Genomic DNA, 19,437 nt, shown 5'->3' with positions numbered 1-19,437 from the left:
CCATGCCTGGCAGAAGATGAGGTGCAGAGGCGAGAGGTGGGCAAGCAGAAGAGGCACTCAGCCAGACGCACAAGCTGCGTGCAAAGAAACTCCCGCCGCCCCAAGCTTCAGGGCTGCCTCATTAAAGGAGTGTGGAGGCCAGACTCGCAAATGAGAAAAAGCAAGCTCAGGGTTCGTGGGTCACTTTTTGGGCTGTGGAAGAGGAACCGGCTCCATTCCTGGAGTTCTCTCGAGTTCCTGCACTTTTGGTTTTGCTTTTTGCCAATCTGCCTCCCAAGACTGCTCCAGGTGCTCTGGCCTGAGGGCTGCTGGGGGCGGGGCTCGAGTGCTCAATGTCTCCAGCTGCTCTGCCACCTTCCCTTCCCTTGGTTTTGCTTGGGGAACCCGAGCAAGCCGGCTGCTGCAGGGAAGGACAGGCGGTTTAAACCACCTTCCCTTCCCTTGGCTTGCTCAGGATCCCCGCGGCTGCAGAGCCCAAGCAAGCCGGCTGCTGGAGGGATGTGCGTTCAGTTGGTCTGAACCGAATGTACCCCCGAAAATGGCCCATTCAGGTTGCTGTGGGCCGATTCAGATTCTCTGTTCTGAATCGGCCTCCCGCAGTTCGGCCCCATTATATCCTATGGGCCATTGAAGTCAATGGCGAAAACATAGGGTATATTCTGGGGGCTGGAGGGGAGGGGGTTTGAGGGAGAGGCTCCAAAATCGTAGGGTAGCTGCTGGAGCCTCTCCCCAAGATACCCGACATGTTTCAGGAACATTAAACCAGGGGGTCAAATTCTACGGGCCGCAAACAGGTTGCCCCCTTCCCCTCCTCAACAGTTTTGTATGATAGGTCAGCATTATTCTGCACATATTGCAGACTGGGTTTTGCTATCAAAATCTGAACAGTTTGGTCTCCCAGCTGTTTTGCTAATTAGCACAGAATGGGCATATGACAGAGGCATATATGTGGATTGTGTCATAGAGCTTGTACAGGTAAATATGAACCCAAGAATTATGAGAATAGGTCCCCTAAATCATTTCAACTAGTTCAGCAGCACAAGAAATGGGTGGTAATATTTTTTTTAATAAACAGTATCACAATTACATGTTCTCCTAAGGACATATGGTATATGGTATCTACATGCATTGACTTTTCCTAAGCTTTGCACCTCTTATATATTACTGTTCATATAAGTTGTGAGTTTATTTTTGTTATATTGTTGTTGCGTACTCTGTTATTCTTGATTGAATTACTGTTTTATTATTGTTGTTGAAAATAAAATAAAAATTATTTTAAAAAACTAGTTCAGCAGAATGTACAGCAAGATGGAAAAGTAGCATTTGTAGAGGTTAAAATTAGTTTTGTATCTTTACAGTAGGACATGGACACACAAAGAACAAAATCCAGGAAATGCTGCTCTGGAATTTTTTCATAACACATACATGTGAACCTCTAAATTCCTCCCATTTAAAGTATTAATAATTTAGATTCATGACTTTGAAACAAAAAAGTGTCTGTGTGTGTGTGTTAATTTTTTCTGTGTGTAGACATCTGTACCATTTTAATTACTGTATTCTCATTTAGAAAATGGATTACTAATAAGCATGATACCATGCTTTTGCGGTGCCATTCTGAGCAGACTTACATTGTAAGGATGGCACTGTTGATGTTGCAAAATTTAAAATGTGCAGTGTTTATCATATTTCAGCATAGCACCCAGTTTAGTCCCTGCTAAACACTCTTCAAATTTTGCATCCATTTCCTTGCTCTGAGCTTCAGTGAACAATGTCTTCCAGTCACCCACTGCACCTGTGTAGGAACAAAGACAAATTATTTAAAATATCTATGGCTTCACATGTAGAAGTTCAGAGGGCAGAGACATAATTCTGGACTGTAAAAACAAGTGACTTGATTGTTCCAATTTACTCAGAATACTTGTCGTCTGTATCTTTATGAACACACAGGCTTCTTTTCCATTCAAGATGAAGAGATAAATTTCAGTTACAGATGTAAGCATCTTCTTCGATCAGCATCCAAATGTGTTAGAGATGATGGTTCAAGTGATTTAGGATTTTCTGCTTTGTTTATTCTGGATGAGGTTCTCTCTCTATTTATATTTATCTAGCACATTTTTATTCCACTCTTCCTTCAGGGAGCTCAGGGTAGCATTCACTGTTCTCCTGTCCTCACATTATCCTTATAACAATCATGTGAATGAGTTTCCTGGCAGAGTGGGGATTAGAACCCAGGTCTGCTATATTCTAGTTCAACATACTAGCCACTACACCATACTCGACTGCAGTACTCATGAAGGATCCAGTGCACAGAGGGCTGCTAATTAACGATAAAATACTGTCCTAGCCTGCTTATTAGCTTTGGGGCCCATTGCAATAGGGAAAACCCTTTTCTATTCCCTTAACTAGGTTTTTGCTTCAATTGCATGCCTTGGTTGATAAGACAGCTTTTCTACTGGGCTCCTTTCCAAACCACTCAGCTCCTCCTCTGGATCCACCCAAAATTGCTCAGTTTGGACCCTGGTTCCATCTCGGACTTACTCCATACTCTGCCCATGGACTCCAAAAGGGCTGTTGCAAGGCCTCAGCCAGGTACCAGAATTTTTGAATTGGCAATACTAGATGGAAAGCATAATGATGGACCCAGCTCAAAGGTTCATTTTCCCCCACTGTAGATGATGTGGCAGCTATGGATGGTCCTAAAGAATGACGACCTGACCAGTGAACAGACTACTGTTAATATGCTGTCCATAGAATGTATTTAAAGACAGTTCAGAAACTGCAGTTGACATGTCGCTTCTACATGCAATATAGCAAAACCACATGAGTGGAGATTTTTACACATTCCTGGGAACAACAACAGATACAGTCACAGTTATGGAAACATTCTCAAACATTCTCAAAACATTCTCAACCTACATTCTCAAACTGCTGTATTTTATTCCAGCAGTAAAATATCTCTCTTCAGGACTGACACATTCATGAGTAAGTACTATTATTTGCTCTGATGCATCCACAGTTGCCATCATGTTAGTGCTTTATAGGGATAGGCACGAACTGGCTCATGAACTAAAGTTCATGATGAATTTTGGACAATTTGTGATTCGCAAAGTGATGTTTGTGAACTGAAGAGCCACCACAAGTTTCCACAAATTTTAACGCAATTTGTGGTGGTTCGTGGTAGTTTGTGAAGAGCAGAAAGCAGGAGTTTAAATGGCTCAGAGCCACTTAACCCCCTGGTTTCTGCTCCCTGTTGCTCAGTTGGTGTGTTTTTTTGTAGGGAGCAGAAAGCAGGGGTTTAAATGGCTGCCACTGAAGACAGCAATTGCACACTTAGCTTTCCCTTTCTCTGTGATGTTTAACAGAACTTTACAGAGTTAATGTCACAACATTCTGCATTCCTGGCCCCTGCTCCATATCACTGACTGTCATTGGTGGAGGGCAAGAAATTGCAAAACACTGTGGTGTCGTGGCACAGCCAAGTTCCATTTTCAGCCACCACCATGTGCCATGTCCACATATTACGTCTGCCTTGGGCTTGTGTGCTCATTTAAAACAAAAGTTGTTCAAACTGTCTAGGATAGTTTTCAATTTATTTATAGTATTAGAAAGAGAAAATGTTGTGTTAACTGCCATGAAGTCACTTCTGACTTGTGAAGAAAATGTTAGAGGCTTTTTATTTATGCTATAGGGGTAGAAAACTGAACTTGAATTAAAATAAATGTTTACTAAACATTAACAGGCTACAACCCACACTTCTGCATCTGTCTGTTGATGCCTTCACAAAATGGCTCATGTCGCTTGAAGAATTACATCACCTTTATGTAGGTCTTTGAAATGAGATTATTATTCTGCATAAAATAGTACCTTTCCTGAAAAGGACTGGAGCAAATGAACCATGGGTTTCACTGGATTTGTTGCTCATTTCTTGAAATGTGGCTTTCTCTGTAATAGACTGAATTGTCTCATCAGGCAAGGAAAACTCATAAAACTCAGCTATTTGTTTCACTCCTTCATAAAGGTTCTATAAAATAACAACACAGTAAATTAGTTATTATTTCATAAATTGCCACATCTTTGTGCAACTTATTAAATATTAAACTTCCCTAAAACCTAAGGATAAGGAAGGCACAATAAAGGTAGGCTGCATAACCTTAGGTCAATAGGTGCATCATATATACATCGGTAGATGAGTTCTCATCACAAAAATGTTTGATTGCCAAGCATCAACATTTAACTTTTTATGCATTTCTGCAACTTATATTTACTGAAATTCAAGTATTTTCTATTTCATGCAGCCCAAAATTTACATTTCCACAGGGTAGGATACAGAGCTCCATCACTGGAAGGCACTGGCAAATATGTACCTTTGCTACCTTCCTCTCCCCTGAGCAGTCCCTCCTGATCCAGAAAAGTATTCCCAGACGTGTAGAACTGATGACTAATTAGCTATGGAGATTGGGGGTGGTAGGGGGGAGAAATTGCCCCAGACAAAAAGAGCCCTATGCTTAAGAAAGTAGGAGGAGACAATAATTTTGCCCTTTTCTACATCCTCACTGGCTATTAGTGCACATGGTTCTTGTGACCCCAAAAAACCACTTCTTCCCAGGGTCAGAAGCGTCTGAATCACATGACTCAACCACATGGGCCAAATTCATGATCCACAAAAAAATTCCTTCTATGTAAAAAATGTTTTTTTTTAAACTGGAAGATTTTGCAGCACCAATACTAGCAAGTTTAAATATACCTAAAGTCCCATATAAAGTTGTTATTACAAAAATTCATCCAAAATATAAATTAACATGGTGTCTTGAGATGAAAAAGTATATAACGAAACAATGATCTTATTGTTTTAATGTCAATCAATTACTGGATGATCGCGACTTTTATAATTACCCCTTCCCAAAGATAATAAAATAGTATTTTGCTTTAATCATGTATGAATAAGATCACAAGCTACAGAACTATGTAGAAGAAAATATCCATTAGGCATGTCTTCTTCAAACTTGGAATGCAAAATTATTTTGCAAGGATTGTTTACAAGTAGACCCTTGATGAGCTCATCTGATCAGAAAGCTAATTGGGTAAAATTGTTATTTGAGTTTATTAGAATGCTCACTTCTTTCATGTCTTCAAATGTGATGATCTTAATATTTTCATCATCTATGTGTTTGTCCCAAACAAGAGCATGGTCGAAATAGGACTTGAAACAAACTGAAATGAAACCAACATATGTCAAAAGCCAGAGAAAATTGCACTACTACAGTTGTTTCAGTTTATGGCATATGCTTAGCATATGATTCAAGGTTCATTTTCAGAACATGTAAAAATCAGTTAATATAAATGAATGTGATAACAACTGGATAGTGAAGGAAATAGTTGAATTCACCCTATATAAATCAGTTATACATTTGAATTCCATCTTGGCTATGATATATTGATTTTACATCACTGAAATCAACCTGTAAGCCTTTCAGTGCAATCCTACAGCACAATCCATTGAAGTCAATGGCCTCAGAAAGTGCTTAGTGTTGCACAGAATGAGAACATTCCTAAGCAGGTCTACTAAGAATCCTATTCAGATTTATTCAGTAGGGCTTACTCCCAGAGAAATATTCTTAAAATTGCATTATTAGAGGACAATCCTAAAGAGGTCTACACTGAAGTAAGCCCCATTTTATTTGATGGGTTTTATTCCCAGGAAAATATTCTTAGGATTGCTTTAATACACTCCACATTATAAGTAGTTGAAGATGGATATTTTATATTCTTCTAGAGATTATGGGAGCAATTCTCATCACAAAAATGTTTGATTGCCAAGCATCGACATTTAACTTTTTATGCATTTCTGCAACTTATATTTACTGAAATTCAAGTATTTTCTATTTCATGCAGCCCAAAATTTACATTTCCACAGGGTAGGATACAGAGCTCCATCACTGGAAGGCACTGGCAAATATGTACCTTTGCTACCTTCCTCTCCCCTGAGCAGTCCCTCCTGATCCAGAAAAGTATTCCCAGACGTGTAGAACTGATGACTAATTAGCTATGGAGATTGGGGGTGGTAGGGGGGAGAAATTGCCCCAGACAAAAAGAGCCCTATGCTTAAGAAAGTAGGAGGAGACAATAATTTTGCCCTTTTCTACATCCTCACTGCAGCCGCCCCCAGTTCACATGGCTATTAGTGCACATGGGTCTTGTGACCCCCCAAAACCACTTCTTCCCAGGGTCAGAAGAGTCTGAATCATATGACTCAACCACATGGGCCAAATTCATGATCCACTAAAAAATTCCTTCTATGTAAAAAATGTTTTTTTTTAAACTGGAAGATTTTGCAGCACCAATACTAGCAAGTTTAAATATACCTAAAGTCCCATATAAAGTTGTTATTACAAAAATTCATCCAAAATATAAATTAACATGATGTCTTGAGATGAAAAAGTATATAACGAAACAATGATCTTATTGTTTTAATGTCAATCAATTACTGGATGATCGCGACTTTTATAATTACCCCTTCCCAAAGATAATAAAATAGTATTTTGCTTTAATCATGTATGAATAAGATCACAAGCTACAGAACTATGTAGAAGAAAATATCCATTAGGCATGTCTTCTTCAAACTTGGAATGCAAAATTATTTTGCAAGGATTGTTTACAAGTAGACCCTTGATGAGCTCATCTGATCAGAAAGCTAATTGGGTAAAATTGTTATTTGAGTTTATTAGAATGCTCACTTCTTTCATGTCTTCAAATGTGATGATCTTAATATTTTCATCATCTATGTGTTTGTCCCAAACAAGAGCATGGTCGAAATAGGACTTGAAACAAACTGAAATGAAACCAACATATGTCAAAAGCCAGAGAAAATTGCACTACTACAGTTGTTTCAGTTTATGGCATATGCTTAGCATATGATTCAAGGTTCATTTTCAGAACATGTAAAAATCAGTTAATATAAATGAATGTGATAACAACTGGATAGTGAAGGAAATAGTTGAATTCACCCTATATAAATCAGTTATACATTTGAATTCCATCTTGGCTATGATATATTGATTTTATATCACTGAAATCAACCTGTAAGCCTTTCAGTGCAATCCTACAGCACAATCCATTGAAGTCAATGGGGTCAGAAAGTGCTTAGTGTTGCACAGTATGAGAACATTCCTAAGCCGGTCTACTAAGAATGATTTATTCAGTAGGGCTTACTCCCAGATAAATATTCTTAAAATTGCAGTATTAGAGGACAATCCTAAAGAGGTCTACACTGAAGTAAGCCCCATTTTATTTGATGGGTTTTATTCCCAGGAAAATATTCTTAGGATTGCTTTAATACACTCCACATTATAAGTAGTTGAAGATGGATATTTTATATTCTTCTAGAGATTATGGGAGCAATTTCACAATGCTATGCTAGTCCTTCTCAGGAATACAAACGTATACCAGATGCGTCACCAATAAAGTTATTACAAAAAGAGGAAGAAATGCCCTTTTACTATGTTCAGACCACTTTGAAGGGTGCTTTAATCATTCTGTTTTGATATTGGTGATCAAAAGTTGTTAGCCTTTTTGACCACTAGTATGATATGATTTGGTCTATAATTCCCCTACCCCAAAAATATATATACATACAAAACAGAATTATGCACACAATGACAGTTTGCATACTATTTTCCCCCACAGAAGTCCCCATTGCTGAACACAGATTCAGTCAAAGTTAAACACTTTGAGTTTGAAGTCCTATTGATTTCAGCTGAGAAGGTTTGGTTTTGTGCTTAATACTGCTGAAATCAAGATTTCCAAGCATTTAACTCTGACTGGATTGTGCCCACAAGATTTAGAATCTATGGCCCTGTTCATACGAGCTGTTTGGGCCGGGAGAAGGACGGATCGGGGCTGGAGCAAAAGGGCGCGATCCCACAGCAACATCTGGGGAACGTCGTGCTACCGTCCCCGATCCGTCCCATCCCGCCCATGAAGCGCACCAAAAAAGAACCGACTACCTGGGTGGTTCTTTCGAATTGGCCGCAGCAAGTGCGGCCGTGGGATCGCCGGCGCGTCCTTGCACCAGCGCATCCCCAGCTCCTGGCTGAACTACGCATGTGTGAGCATGCGCAGATCGCCAGCCTCCCCTTCCCACCGTTGCTCCCCTTCCCAACGGCGCCGCAGCTCGGGGGATCCGTGAGATCCCACCGTGCCGTCTTAACTTTGATGCGGCTCAGATTAGCGGCAGTTCGACCGTCCTTTTCCCTGCCGTGTGGCAGGGACCTATGTTGATTAAAAGTTATTAGCTGAAACAGTCCTGGTTGTGTGAACTAAACTGTGTGGGTAACTGTGACCCAGACTGATTAATCTTGAAATGAAAGACTGTCAAAATGTATGATGTTAAGTAGTGGGTTCAAGAGGCTATCATGATTTCAGCATAGCTCTTTATTTCAGTAACATTAAGAACAACAAAACACGCTGCGAGCCACAACTATATACAAAACACACCCAGTCCCAAACACACCCACAACTGATACAAATAAAACAATAAGAACATCGTAGCTAGGAGCCTTCATTTGCATGGCATGACTTACAGTTCTGTTACCTGATTGGCCTGCTCTGCAAGGGCGGCCAATCTGAATATAGCTGCTAGGAGCCTGTCTAACAATGCTTGTTCATTTGAAGCTCTGCCTACACAACATAAGAAAATTATTTAAAGTCAGTATGGGCTGCTTCCACAGGAGGAGCAAAAAACTGTGCCTCTGCTCTGATATCAGCAGTAAGCAGCATCAAGGCAGGCGGAGATACTGTCAACACAGTCACCCCTGCTGTCTGCCACCCTCCCCCTTTTCTTCCTTTGCATCTGTGCAGAAGGGCTGGCAATGACAACAACCTGCTTTTCCTCCTTCCATTGGGCTACAGTGCAAGTTAAACTGCAGCACAGCTGTGGAGGGGCGGGGGGGGGAATCAAAGAGCTGGTGGGAGAAAATGCTGAGATTAGCTTCTACGTTCCAGAGGTGGGGGCTGATCTCTGCCCTCCTGTCTGGGTTGGCTGCAAGATGGGTCACATGGATGCCACTCCTTGGTCATCTGAAATTGAGGTATTTCAAGACCTTCCATTGTGCCTAGCCTGAAGTGTCCTTATCTTCCCCATATTACATTCAAAACTGGACAGAATTCAGGAATAGACTGCTAGAGTTTCTAACAAAATATACCTTCACCACTCATGAACTTCTGAAAGAATTCATCCCATGAGGTGATATTTGGAAGCAGAGGATTCTTGTTGTAGAAATGGAAGTAGGATACAGCTGCATCTTTGGGATTCCGAAATACCACCAGTATCTGTTAAAACAAGAACATGTTGCATGTCCATGGTTTAATTCAACAGTAATATCCCAGATTATGTGAACCTGCTAATGCATCAAAATCTGTAACGGGATTCTCTTATTCCCCTTAAATGTTTTGGATTTTTCACAATTGCTCTGGGGAAATACGAGACTGCCACAACAAAGAGGCAAGAAGCTGAGTGGTGTGGACTTGTGTTCAAGTAACATTTCCTCCGAGACACCTTTTGCTTCATATTCAGGGTCCAAATCTGGGTCCAAAAAGAATTTTCCCCAGGAGACTACTGACTATGAGGAAGGAGGCAGGGAACAAAACCTGACTTCTTCAATATATTGTGGCTTAATTTCATGTGATAAAGTGCCAGTATACACATTACGGAGCTGCGGTGGCTCAAGTGGTTAAGACGCTGAACTGCAGGCTGTGGCAGGTTAGTAGTTCAGCAGTTCGAGACCCGGGTGCCGCATGATGGAGTGAGCTCCCGTCTCTAGTTCCAGCTCCTGCCAACCTAGCAGTTCGAAAGCAAGCAATTGCAAGTAGATAAATAGGTACCACTTCGGTGGGAAGGTAACAGCGTTCCGTGCGCCTTGGTGTTTAGTCATGCCGGCCACATGACCACGGAAACGTCTTCAGACAGCGCTGGCTCTTCGGCTTTGAAACGGGAATGAGCACCGCAACCCTAGAGTCGGATTTGACTGGCTTTCGAGCAAGGGAACCTTTAGCTTTACCTTTATACACATTACAGCCCTGACCTGGATAGCCCAGGCAAGCTCGATCTTTTCAGATCTCGGAAGCTAAGCAGGGCCGACCCTGGCAAGTAACTAGAAGGGAGACCTCCGAGGAATACCAGGGCTTGGGATGCAGAGGCAGACAATCAAGCCACATCTCTGAAACGCCCAAACCCCACTAGGGGTCACCAGAAGTCACCATGACTTCAAGGCGTGCGCACACACAAAACCCGCCAAATATGTATCTACACACACATTACACAGCCCACATGGTGGACATGTGAACTGTCAACAGACATGCTATGTGTGGTCTGCGTCTATGCTAGGAACTTAATTCCTAGGTATGCATGGACCTGATTTGGATCAGGTCCACCTGTGAGGTGAAGGGACTTCAGCATTCTCCCCATACTGTCTCCCTCACCCCAAAATACCCCCAAAATAAGGTTGCCAACTCTGGATTGAGAAATATCTGGATATTTGGAGTGCAGCCTGGGCTGGGCAGGGCTGACAGAGCAGAGGGACCTCAGCAGGGTCTAATGCTATAGTATCCATCCTCCAAAGCAGTCATTTTCTCCAGAAGAATGGATCTATGTTGTCTGGAGATCAATTGTAATGCCAGAAGAGCTCCAGGCCCCACCTGGAGGCTGGCAACCACACTGCAGGGAACCACTATTTGCTGGTAGAGTGAACTTTTTAATGTTTTTATGTGGATTTTATGGTACCTTGTACTGACTAATGTAAGCCGCCCTGAGCCTGTTCGCGGGGAGGGCAGGATATAAATGGAATGAATGAATAAATAAATAAATAAACTTGCATGTACTGATGACTATATGTAATTTTCCACTAAGAAGGCAAATACCAGCTTCTTGGGGCTGTTTCAGGTCAGGAAAATGGCACGGCAGGAAGAATGAAGTTGTCCTGCACTCTGCATGCAAGCCCAGTCAGGTGACCTCAGGGATAGTGCCCTCAGGCCTAGACAGCAAGACTTGGAGGGCACTGACAGGAGCTGGCAGCCAGGAGCAGGAACTGGAGTCTAGAAGTTAGAACACAGACTTGGGCCTAGTGGACCAGTTGATGCAGCCTTCCCAAGCCTCAGCCTAAATAGGCTGGGAGGTTACCAGTATCAGCTGCACTGCTGGACGGTGTTGTGCTCCTGCAGTTGTTACGTGCATTGGCCTGGATCCAGTGAAGAAGGACGATCCTCAGCCGTCTGCTCTAGATCTAAAGGAAGGTTATGTACAGCCAGTCAGGCACTTCACCTCCTTTTTGCTGCCTCAGCCTGGACTTTCCACTGCTGCCATATTCCTGCAGAGCAGGAGAGGCCTCTGAGGGGCTGCAGGCCCAGGTTAGAGTCCTGCTTGGTGGAGTCCTATAACAGCTGACTCAAGGCCAGGTGAGGGGAGGCTTCCCATGCAGGATCTGGCAGTGTGGCTTCTGGTGCTGCTGGTATGTCTTCAGCAGGTGCTGGTACATTCCTGGCAGGCACCTTTGCCATGCTGGGCCCTCCATGGTCTCTCAGGTCCTGTGCTCCTCAGGTTCCTTCCCTGAGGACTGTGAGTTGGATTTGCTGGGTCAGTTGGAGGGGTTCTTGATAGAAACCTCTTCTCACACCATGCAGTCCTGATCTGAATTCTCACATCATGCACATCTGTAAAGGAATTTTCCAGTGTGGACCACTGACAGCAATATGACTCTTAAGTCCACATGGTGAACACATTTCTTTCATGTGGACTGTGTAATTGACCCAGTGATATGGTAGACAGCCAGTCTGAGAGCACCTCAATTCCAGAGGCATTGTCTGTGCAGAGATGACATGAAAGGAAACACCACTCCCACTAGCTCTACTGAATTTACAAGAGGTGCAACTTTTGCAGAAGTTATATTATGAGCAATGTTCCCTCTAAGATATAGAGTCCTGTGAGCAAAAACTCTACTTTGTCAGCTCCTGGCATTAAAGTTGTGAGCAGGTGATTTGGCTACTGCATAAATTAGTTTGTTCTGGAGCCATCCTTCCTGAGTAGAGACAGAAATGTGTGAGCCGGAGGCTAAAAAACTGTGAGCTAGCTCACACTAACTCAGCTTAGAGGGAACACTGATTATGAGATCTGCATTATTTCAATATCTGATGTTTCCAATTACTGCTATGAGGTAATATTACTATACAATAAGAGTAGTAATAAAATGGTTACTTACTTTTGTCTTTTTCTCAAAGAAAGACTTGGGGAGGTTATCATGAAGGAGGTGAGTAACAAAAACACGTGGCGAGGGATCGTTTTTTAAGTTCTAAAATGAAATTTATATCAAATTAATGTAACTGTTGTAATTTTAAGACTCTTGCATCAGGGGACATTTCCACACACAGGCATGAAAGCACTGCTGTTAGTGTAACAGATCTATGGGATCCAACCCATAGTTTTCTTCAGTGACAGAAATACGTAAGTGTTAATGGCGACATTTTCCTTGTTAATTTGGGAATGACAACAAATAGTATTATTACTAATACAGGAAGTGGCATTAATACGACAAAAAAGGGCATTAGTTTTTGCTTTCTTCTCACATCAATACATTTGCAAATATACTGACCCAAAACACCTCAGTCCTTCAATTAATTTTATTTGTTTGTGATGCTAGGACTTCAATGTCCAAATAGAGTTTCTGTGTCTGCTAGAACTGCATCATTTACTCCCAATGGGCAAAAGCTTTGAAAATGAGGAGTGAATCCTCACTGAAATTTCCCAGCACAAGATGGACCCAGCAGTTCAGTATGCCTCTGTTTCCTCCTGACTTGAGTTATCTGTGAGCATGAGAAGTAGCTGTCATAGATCAGAGCAGAAGGGGGGTGACATTTATGGGGACTGACCTTTATTTGTGTGCAGGGGTCATTTCATAGAAAAAGAGGTGCAAGAGCTCATTAGCATAGCTCGTTAGCATAACTTATTTGCATATGCCACACCCCCTGACATCACCGGAAGTGTGTCAGAAGGCAACACCCACTGCTCAGGCTTCACTGGATTGTTTTGGATTGCTAGCTATTGAGGGGGGGGGATGTGCAGATCTGTCCTCGCAGAGGAAGGAGAGCTTGTACCTGAATAAAACTTGGTCTTAAAGGTGCCACTAAACTGTTTTGGAATTGCTAGCTATTGGGGGGGGGATGTTCAGATCTGCCCTCACAGAGGAGATTGTAACTGAAGGTGGGCTGGGGGAGGGGGCTCTGCAACTTACCTAGCTGCTTCTTGCTCCTCGTGGCCCGACTGAGGGCTGCTGGGAGCAGGGGGAGGGGCTTGTTGCATGTGCCTGCCCCCTGGGCTCCTTACTGCCAAAGCTCCGCTCCTGTGCGCTCCCGCAGGAAATTACCCCTGTTTGTGTGGCACCAAGGCTGGGAAAAACCTCATCCTGCTGGATAGATATGGTTTCACATCCAGAAGTGAAAACATGGCCTCTCTTTGATATGTTCCTGCCTCTCCATTGGATGGATAGGTTTTGGTGGGCAAATGCTGTCAGACCCCAAGACTCAGATTGGTTAAGAAGACTTTATAACCCATGTGGAAGGGAGAACAGAAAAGGACCTGTTCTTCTGTCCATGCACGTGAGACTGTGGGAGAAGGACAGCATCCTCTTTATGCATATACCCATTTGACTCTCCCACAGAAGGAGGAGAGGAGATTGGATTTATACCCCGCCCTTCACTACCCAAAGGAGTCTCAAGAGCAACTTACGAACTCCTTTCCCTTCCCCTCCCCACAACAGACACCCTGTGAGGTAGGTGGGGCTGAGAGAGCTCTGACAGAAACTGCTCTTTTTCAAGAACAGCTGTGCCAGAACTATAGCTTGTTCAAGGTCATCCAGCAGGTGCAAGTGGAGGAGTGGGGAATCAAACCCGGTTCTCCCAGATTAGAGTCCGTGCACTTAACCACTACACCAAACAGGGAGGGGAGATCAAATGCTCAGGATCTGTAAATTCCAAGTACATTAGTAATCTTTCCCTGTTTGATTTATCTTATTATTCTGCACCCTAGCCCTATAATGTGTATTTAATCTAGAGTTTTGCCAGTAGAATAAAGCTTTTTAGTTAAGAGAAAGTGATTGCCTTGGTTCCAACCTACAAGCCTCACTGTGGCTCAAGTTACAAAAGCAGCACCAAAGTGAACAGTAGGACTTTTACAAGAGGGGACAGATATAACCAGGATGCCAAATGACCAAATTGGTCAGGAGGATAGGGATCAGGAGGTGATAGCAATCTATCAGAGGTAAAGGCTCTTGTTAAATGGTGGGTTCAATGGATGAATAGACCACAAGCCTAGTGATCAGTTCTACTTTATTAGTGATTTCAGCAAGCGCCAGACAAGACCCCAGAGACTCAGCTCTGTTAAATAGCATGGAATTGCCACACCCAAACACACTCCACTCCCAGTGATAGGCTGTTTACATAACATTACTACTAGATTGGTTACTTCCAGAATCCTGGCAGGGTATTGTTCTTTCGCTCCAAGCTCAGCCAGTCTCCGGGGTGATTCAATCAGGGATGATTCAATTCCAGTACATAACACCTCTGAACCCCACTTAAGAGGCGGCTGGAGAGCACAGAGGGATTCCTGATGTTCCCAGTTCTTTTGCTGAGACAGAGAATCAAGATTGGTTCTGGCTGGCGGAAGCGGTGGTTCTGCCTCCTAGCCTGATCATTGAATTGTCAGGGTAGATGGCTAGGTTGACTCAGTGGCTTATACTGGCCATAGGCTAGTCAGTGTTTCTGTGCTCTGTGATACATTCTTGCAAAGTGAACCCTGTTAAGAGTATGAGAGTTTACCTCAAAAAGCACTGAAGCCCAGCTTTCCACTGATATGGAAGTTGTGCCAGATTGAGGTTGAAATGGTTTGTAGGAAAGGAGGTTGTCACATGCTGTTCCTCAGTGTCAAGTTACAAAAACAGTGGTGTATTTATAATCAAGCTCCCCAAACAGTATATCTAATATTATCATAAAAGGGAAGGAGAAATTTTGGTAGGGGTTCAAGCCCATCCCCAAGTTACATTCATGCTTCAGAGAGCACCAATTAAAGGAATATATTCAGTATGAAAGAATTCTGGCTAGGCCACATGTAGTTGCTGCGGTATTACCACTATGACTAAATCCTCCTTAAATGCTCATAAAGGAATAGTGCTATCCCTAGGCACAGTTACACTTTTCTAAGCCCACTGATTTAGGAACGATTGCATTTTAAGTGGCTGCTACCAGGTTAAAGAGTAGTAGGAATATTACGAGAGGGGAGAGATATAACCAGGGTGCCAAGTGACCACTCTACCAGATTCCAATCTCTAACCACCCTTTCTGCTGAAGGAACTTGGCCAAGAGAACTAAGGCTTGAGACAAGATTACAGAGAAAGATCAAGGTGGTTCTACTTTCTCATACTTGCCATAACATCTTGCTTGTAAGTGACTGACTATATTTTTCATGGCTGCATAAGATCCATGGTAGTAGTTGCCAGAAGTAAGAATTAGAAGAATCAGAAGAAAATGCAGTATGGAATCAAGGGAGCATAGCTTCTGTCAACATGTGTGGGTTGTCAAGAAAAGTCTAGGCTAGCTCATTGGCAACCAAGTTAGACAATTTAGTAACAGTTTGAACATTTTAAATTTCTAACTCTCTGTGACAATCTGTAATTATATATATTGTGTGTTTGTATGACGGTAGATTAGAATTGGTTCCAGAGTTCAAGGAATCTAACTGTTTAAATGTTTGTACAGTCACACAGTGTACCTGTAAAGTGTCATATTACTGTGTGGAATATTGTAAACTAAACACATTTACAGTGCAGTCCTATGCACAGTTACTGTAGTCCCTCACTGAAATTGATGGGCTTAAATTGGAGTAACTCTGCATAGGATTGCACTGTAAAACACTGATTGTTTCCTAAACTAACTTTATGAATTCATACTGACATGAACTTTTTCTGGGGGTCCAAATTCAAGCATTTGGAAGCGGCCAGGTAGTGGTGGTAAATCCTTGTTGTCCTGAGTAGCAGCTACCATTTCATTCAGAATATGTAGCATCCAGTTAGTGCCTGCAACAGAAAAGAGAATGGAGTCACAGGGAAATTCCAGGGACAGTAAGCCACTGAACTCAGCACATATTTACATGAAATGCATAGGCTTTAAGCATGCCTAACTCTGTCTGGACCTGTGGCTACAGGCATAAAAATAACTACTACTTTCTTATAGGGTTCCCAGCCTCCAGGTGGGACCTGAAGATCTCCTGGATTTACAACTGATCTCCAAGTGACAGAGATCAGTTCCCCCAGAGAAAATGGCCGCTTTCAAAGATGGACTCTATGGCATTATACCTTGCTGAGGTCCATCTGTTCCCCATCCCCCATCCTTTCCAGGTTCCAGTCCCAAATGTCCAGGAATTTCCCAACCCAGAGTTGGCAACCCAGTCATACCCTTGAAGGAAATGGCAGCTTCAAAGGGCAGACTGTAGAGTCTACCATAGAGTATGGGAGAAAAGGAACTCCTGCCAAGGCTCCACACTCCAATCTCCAGGAATTTCCCCTGACTTGGCAACTCAGTCTTTCAAAACTTTAGTAGACATTTGCCAGGAACAAGACAGGTCATTATCCCAGCAGCTTCTAAAGCTAAAACATCCTCCCATAGGGTTGCCAGGTCTTACCTCCTCACTGGCGGAGGGTGAGAGGGAGCTCTCTGGGAGTGGGGGACAGGTGATGTCACCATGCACGACATCCCCAACGTGATGACATCATGCTAAAGTGACATCTTACCAGAGGTCAATTCGGGGGGATTGCGGGGCAGTTCCCCCGGGTGAGGTGTGGGGGGCGGGGCACACGATGAATCCCCGCCCCCTGCTTCTGGCCGCTCCGCTTCCGGCCCTCATTCAGCCAGGAGGAGGCAGGAGAAGAGGGAGGGTAAGTTGCTTCCTCCCCGCCTCTCCCCACCCCTGCCTGCCTGGGGCCAGGGAGGGCCTTGGCGGGGCTTCCTTGCACTCCCACACCTTTAAGACTAACAAATAGCACCTTTGACTTCCGGTTTTGGCGGCACGAATGGCGGTCGCACTCTCGGGACGCTCCTGGAGTTGACTCGCCCACGCGCGGCGGGGGGGAGATCCGCATAAGCGGAGATCCGAAGTAGCCTTAGTCAAAGGCTCCGAACTGGGGCGCGCCGGGGTAGTGCCTCTTTACCAGCCCAACTGATTGGAAATTGAGGCTCACCCCATGCCCCAAAGGACCCCGCCGCGGCAGTGCCCCGAATGGGGACTAGCAACGCCACCGGACTTCGCAGAGTGATGAAACGAATGAACGTTTGAAAGTGAAAGTGAACAGCTGCAAACTGTGAGTTGCCGATCGAAAGCATTAAAAGATACAAGCGCATCTCCCCCTCTTATCGAACAAGCGCTGGAGGGAGGATGGTGGAAGCCCCCCCTTTTTGATAAGACTGGGACTGTAAGCAGAGTAAGGGGGGAGTGAAATTGCAAGCAGTGAAGTTACCTTTTGGGAAGTTTGTTAAAGTGAAGAAAAGGGATTTTTTCCCAAGCAGTGTGGCACGGACTTTAAAAAAGTAAACAAACAGCCAAGATGTCGGGGGCTAAAAAAGACAAGGAGAAGGAGAAGGAAAAGCAAGCGAAGAAGCTAACAGTCACTTCCGGTCCTGGTTCCCGCCTCTCCGGTATGGCTGTCAATCAGCCAGAAAGTGAGATGCTTCGCCCTCTGCTGGAACAGATGCAGAAAATCAGCCAAACTTTGGTAAGCATGGAAAGTGTTCTCAGCAGTCAACAGATGCAGTTAACAGATACTGCCAAGAAAATGGAGGAGATTGCAAAGAAATGTCTGGATTCAATGGAAGATACGCAGAAAATCAAGAAGGTCAGTAAAATGGAAAGAAAGCAAGAAATGCAAGACAACAAATTACTGATGTTACAAATGGAAAAATCTAATTTGACTCTCCGGTTACAAGGAATTCAAGAAGCAGAAAAAGAGGATCTCAGAAGCATATTAACAGAAGCGTTGGCACCACTGATGGGCAGTGAAGCGGATAAATTAAGCGAAGAAATGGATCTGATATACAGATCCTATTCTAACTTTACAAAGAAAAATAATCTGCCAGCTGAAGTGGTTGTCAAATTTACTAAACAACATGTCAGAGATCAGATTTTGTAAGCGACATCAGCAACACCCTTGAAGATTGGACAGCAAGCTATAAGGATTTTAAAAGATGTACCATTTGAAATTCGACAGAAGCAGAAGGCATATAAAGGACTGACCACATTCTTGCAAAATCGTCAAATCAATTACAGCTGGTTGATTCCAGAAGGACTGGTCTTTAAGTTTAAAGACAAGAGAGAGAAGATTGACTCCATTTTCAAAGCAGAAGAATTTTTGAAGAGACACGCCAGCTCAGAGGAAGAAGCAGAACTTGCTAAGTGGAAAGTCTTGAGTAGTGACGAGGACAGCAACCCGGAGGGAGGAGACGGAGAACCGGAAGAAAAAGGAGCGGTGGGTGGTGTCTCCTATAACTTGAGAGAGAGAAAAGGCAGATGCCCCAATGTGTGAAGAGCTTTTGAGTGTGCTGCAAAGGACAATACTATACTAACCCAAAAGGACTTTACTAATCTAATTAATTTTTTAAAATCTTTGACAGGTAAAGAAGCAAGAAGATAGACTACTCACGGTTGAAGCTATGGACTGTACTAATACTGATAAAAGATTAATATACTAATTTACTCATCACTCACCACTTTTCTTAATCCCTCTATATACCCTCCCTTTTTTCTGAAAAATTTAAAGCAATAAAGTCCTCTCCTTTTGAGGAGATTTTATATAAAAAAATGTCTGCTGACCGCCACCAGGGGCCAGCAAATACCCCAGAGTTTGACTCTGCAGGAACAATGGGGACTAGGCTCCTAGTCTCTCCACTGGGGAACCAATAGGACCGTGGCGGGAGATTTAAACCCACCAACGGGACCTAGGGGAGTGTCCCCAGGTGTGTATATAGTTGACCAGCCGGCCGTTAGTTTTTGTCTTTGTTGTATACCAGTAAACCATGCTGATCACTGTTGGTCTGAAGCAACAGAACGAAGTTGGAGTCCAGTGGCACCTTTAATACCAACAAAGTTTTATTCTGAGTATAAACTTTCATGTGCAAGCACACTTCCTCAGATACACTGAACCAGAGTTCACCAACCATACATATGGGGGGTTAGTCACAAGGAAGGGCTAATTTGGGTGAAATTCATTGTAGAAATAAACAGCCTAAGAAAGCATACAGCACAGAAGAAAGCAGAAAATACTTCTTCTGAAAGGGATGTGCGGTGTCTGCTGCCTAACAAACTCACTTGCATGAACACTAAAACAAACAACCTGAAAACATGTTGGAAAG

The 19,437-nt window shown here is 43.2% G+C and overlaps 1 protein-coding gene across 1 annotated transcript in view; it reads right to left on the bottom strand.

Moving 5' to 3' along the window:
• Positions 1-1,052: 1,052 nt before the first annotated feature.
• Positions 1,053-19,437, bottom strand: part of LOC107125744 (sulfotransferase 6B1-like) — an 18,885-nt gene continuing 500 nt past the window's right edge. The window contains exons 2-7 of the mRNA XM_015429198.1: positions 15,991-16,112; positions 12,249-12,338; positions 9,201-9,327; positions 6,735-6,829; positions 3,865-4,021; positions 1,053-1,792 (exon numbers count right to left, since the gene is read on the bottom strand). Of these exons, the coding sequence (XP_015284684.1) occupies positions 1,662-1,792; positions 3,865-4,021; positions 6,735-6,829; positions 9,201-9,327; positions 12,249-12,338; positions 15,991-16,112 (722 nt within the window). The 3' untranslated portion in view covers positions 1,053-1,661. The remainder of the gene's footprint in view (positions 1,793-3,864; positions 4,022-6,734; positions 6,830-9,200; positions 9,328-12,248; positions 12,339-15,990; positions 16,113-19,437) is intronic.

The sequence above is a fragment of the Gekko japonicus genome, unplaced genomic scaffold (assembly GCF_001447785.1).
Source record: "Gekko japonicus isolate JY-2015 unplaced genomic scaffold, Gekko_japonicus_V1.1 scaffold2918, whole genome shotgun sequence".
NCBI classification, from domain to species: domain Eukaryota; kingdom Metazoa; phylum Chordata; class Lepidosauria; order Squamata; family Gekkonidae; genus Gekko; species Gekko japonicus.
The sequence above is the reverse complement of the archived record's forward strand: the minus strand, read 5'-3'. Positions and strand labels throughout refer to the sequence as shown.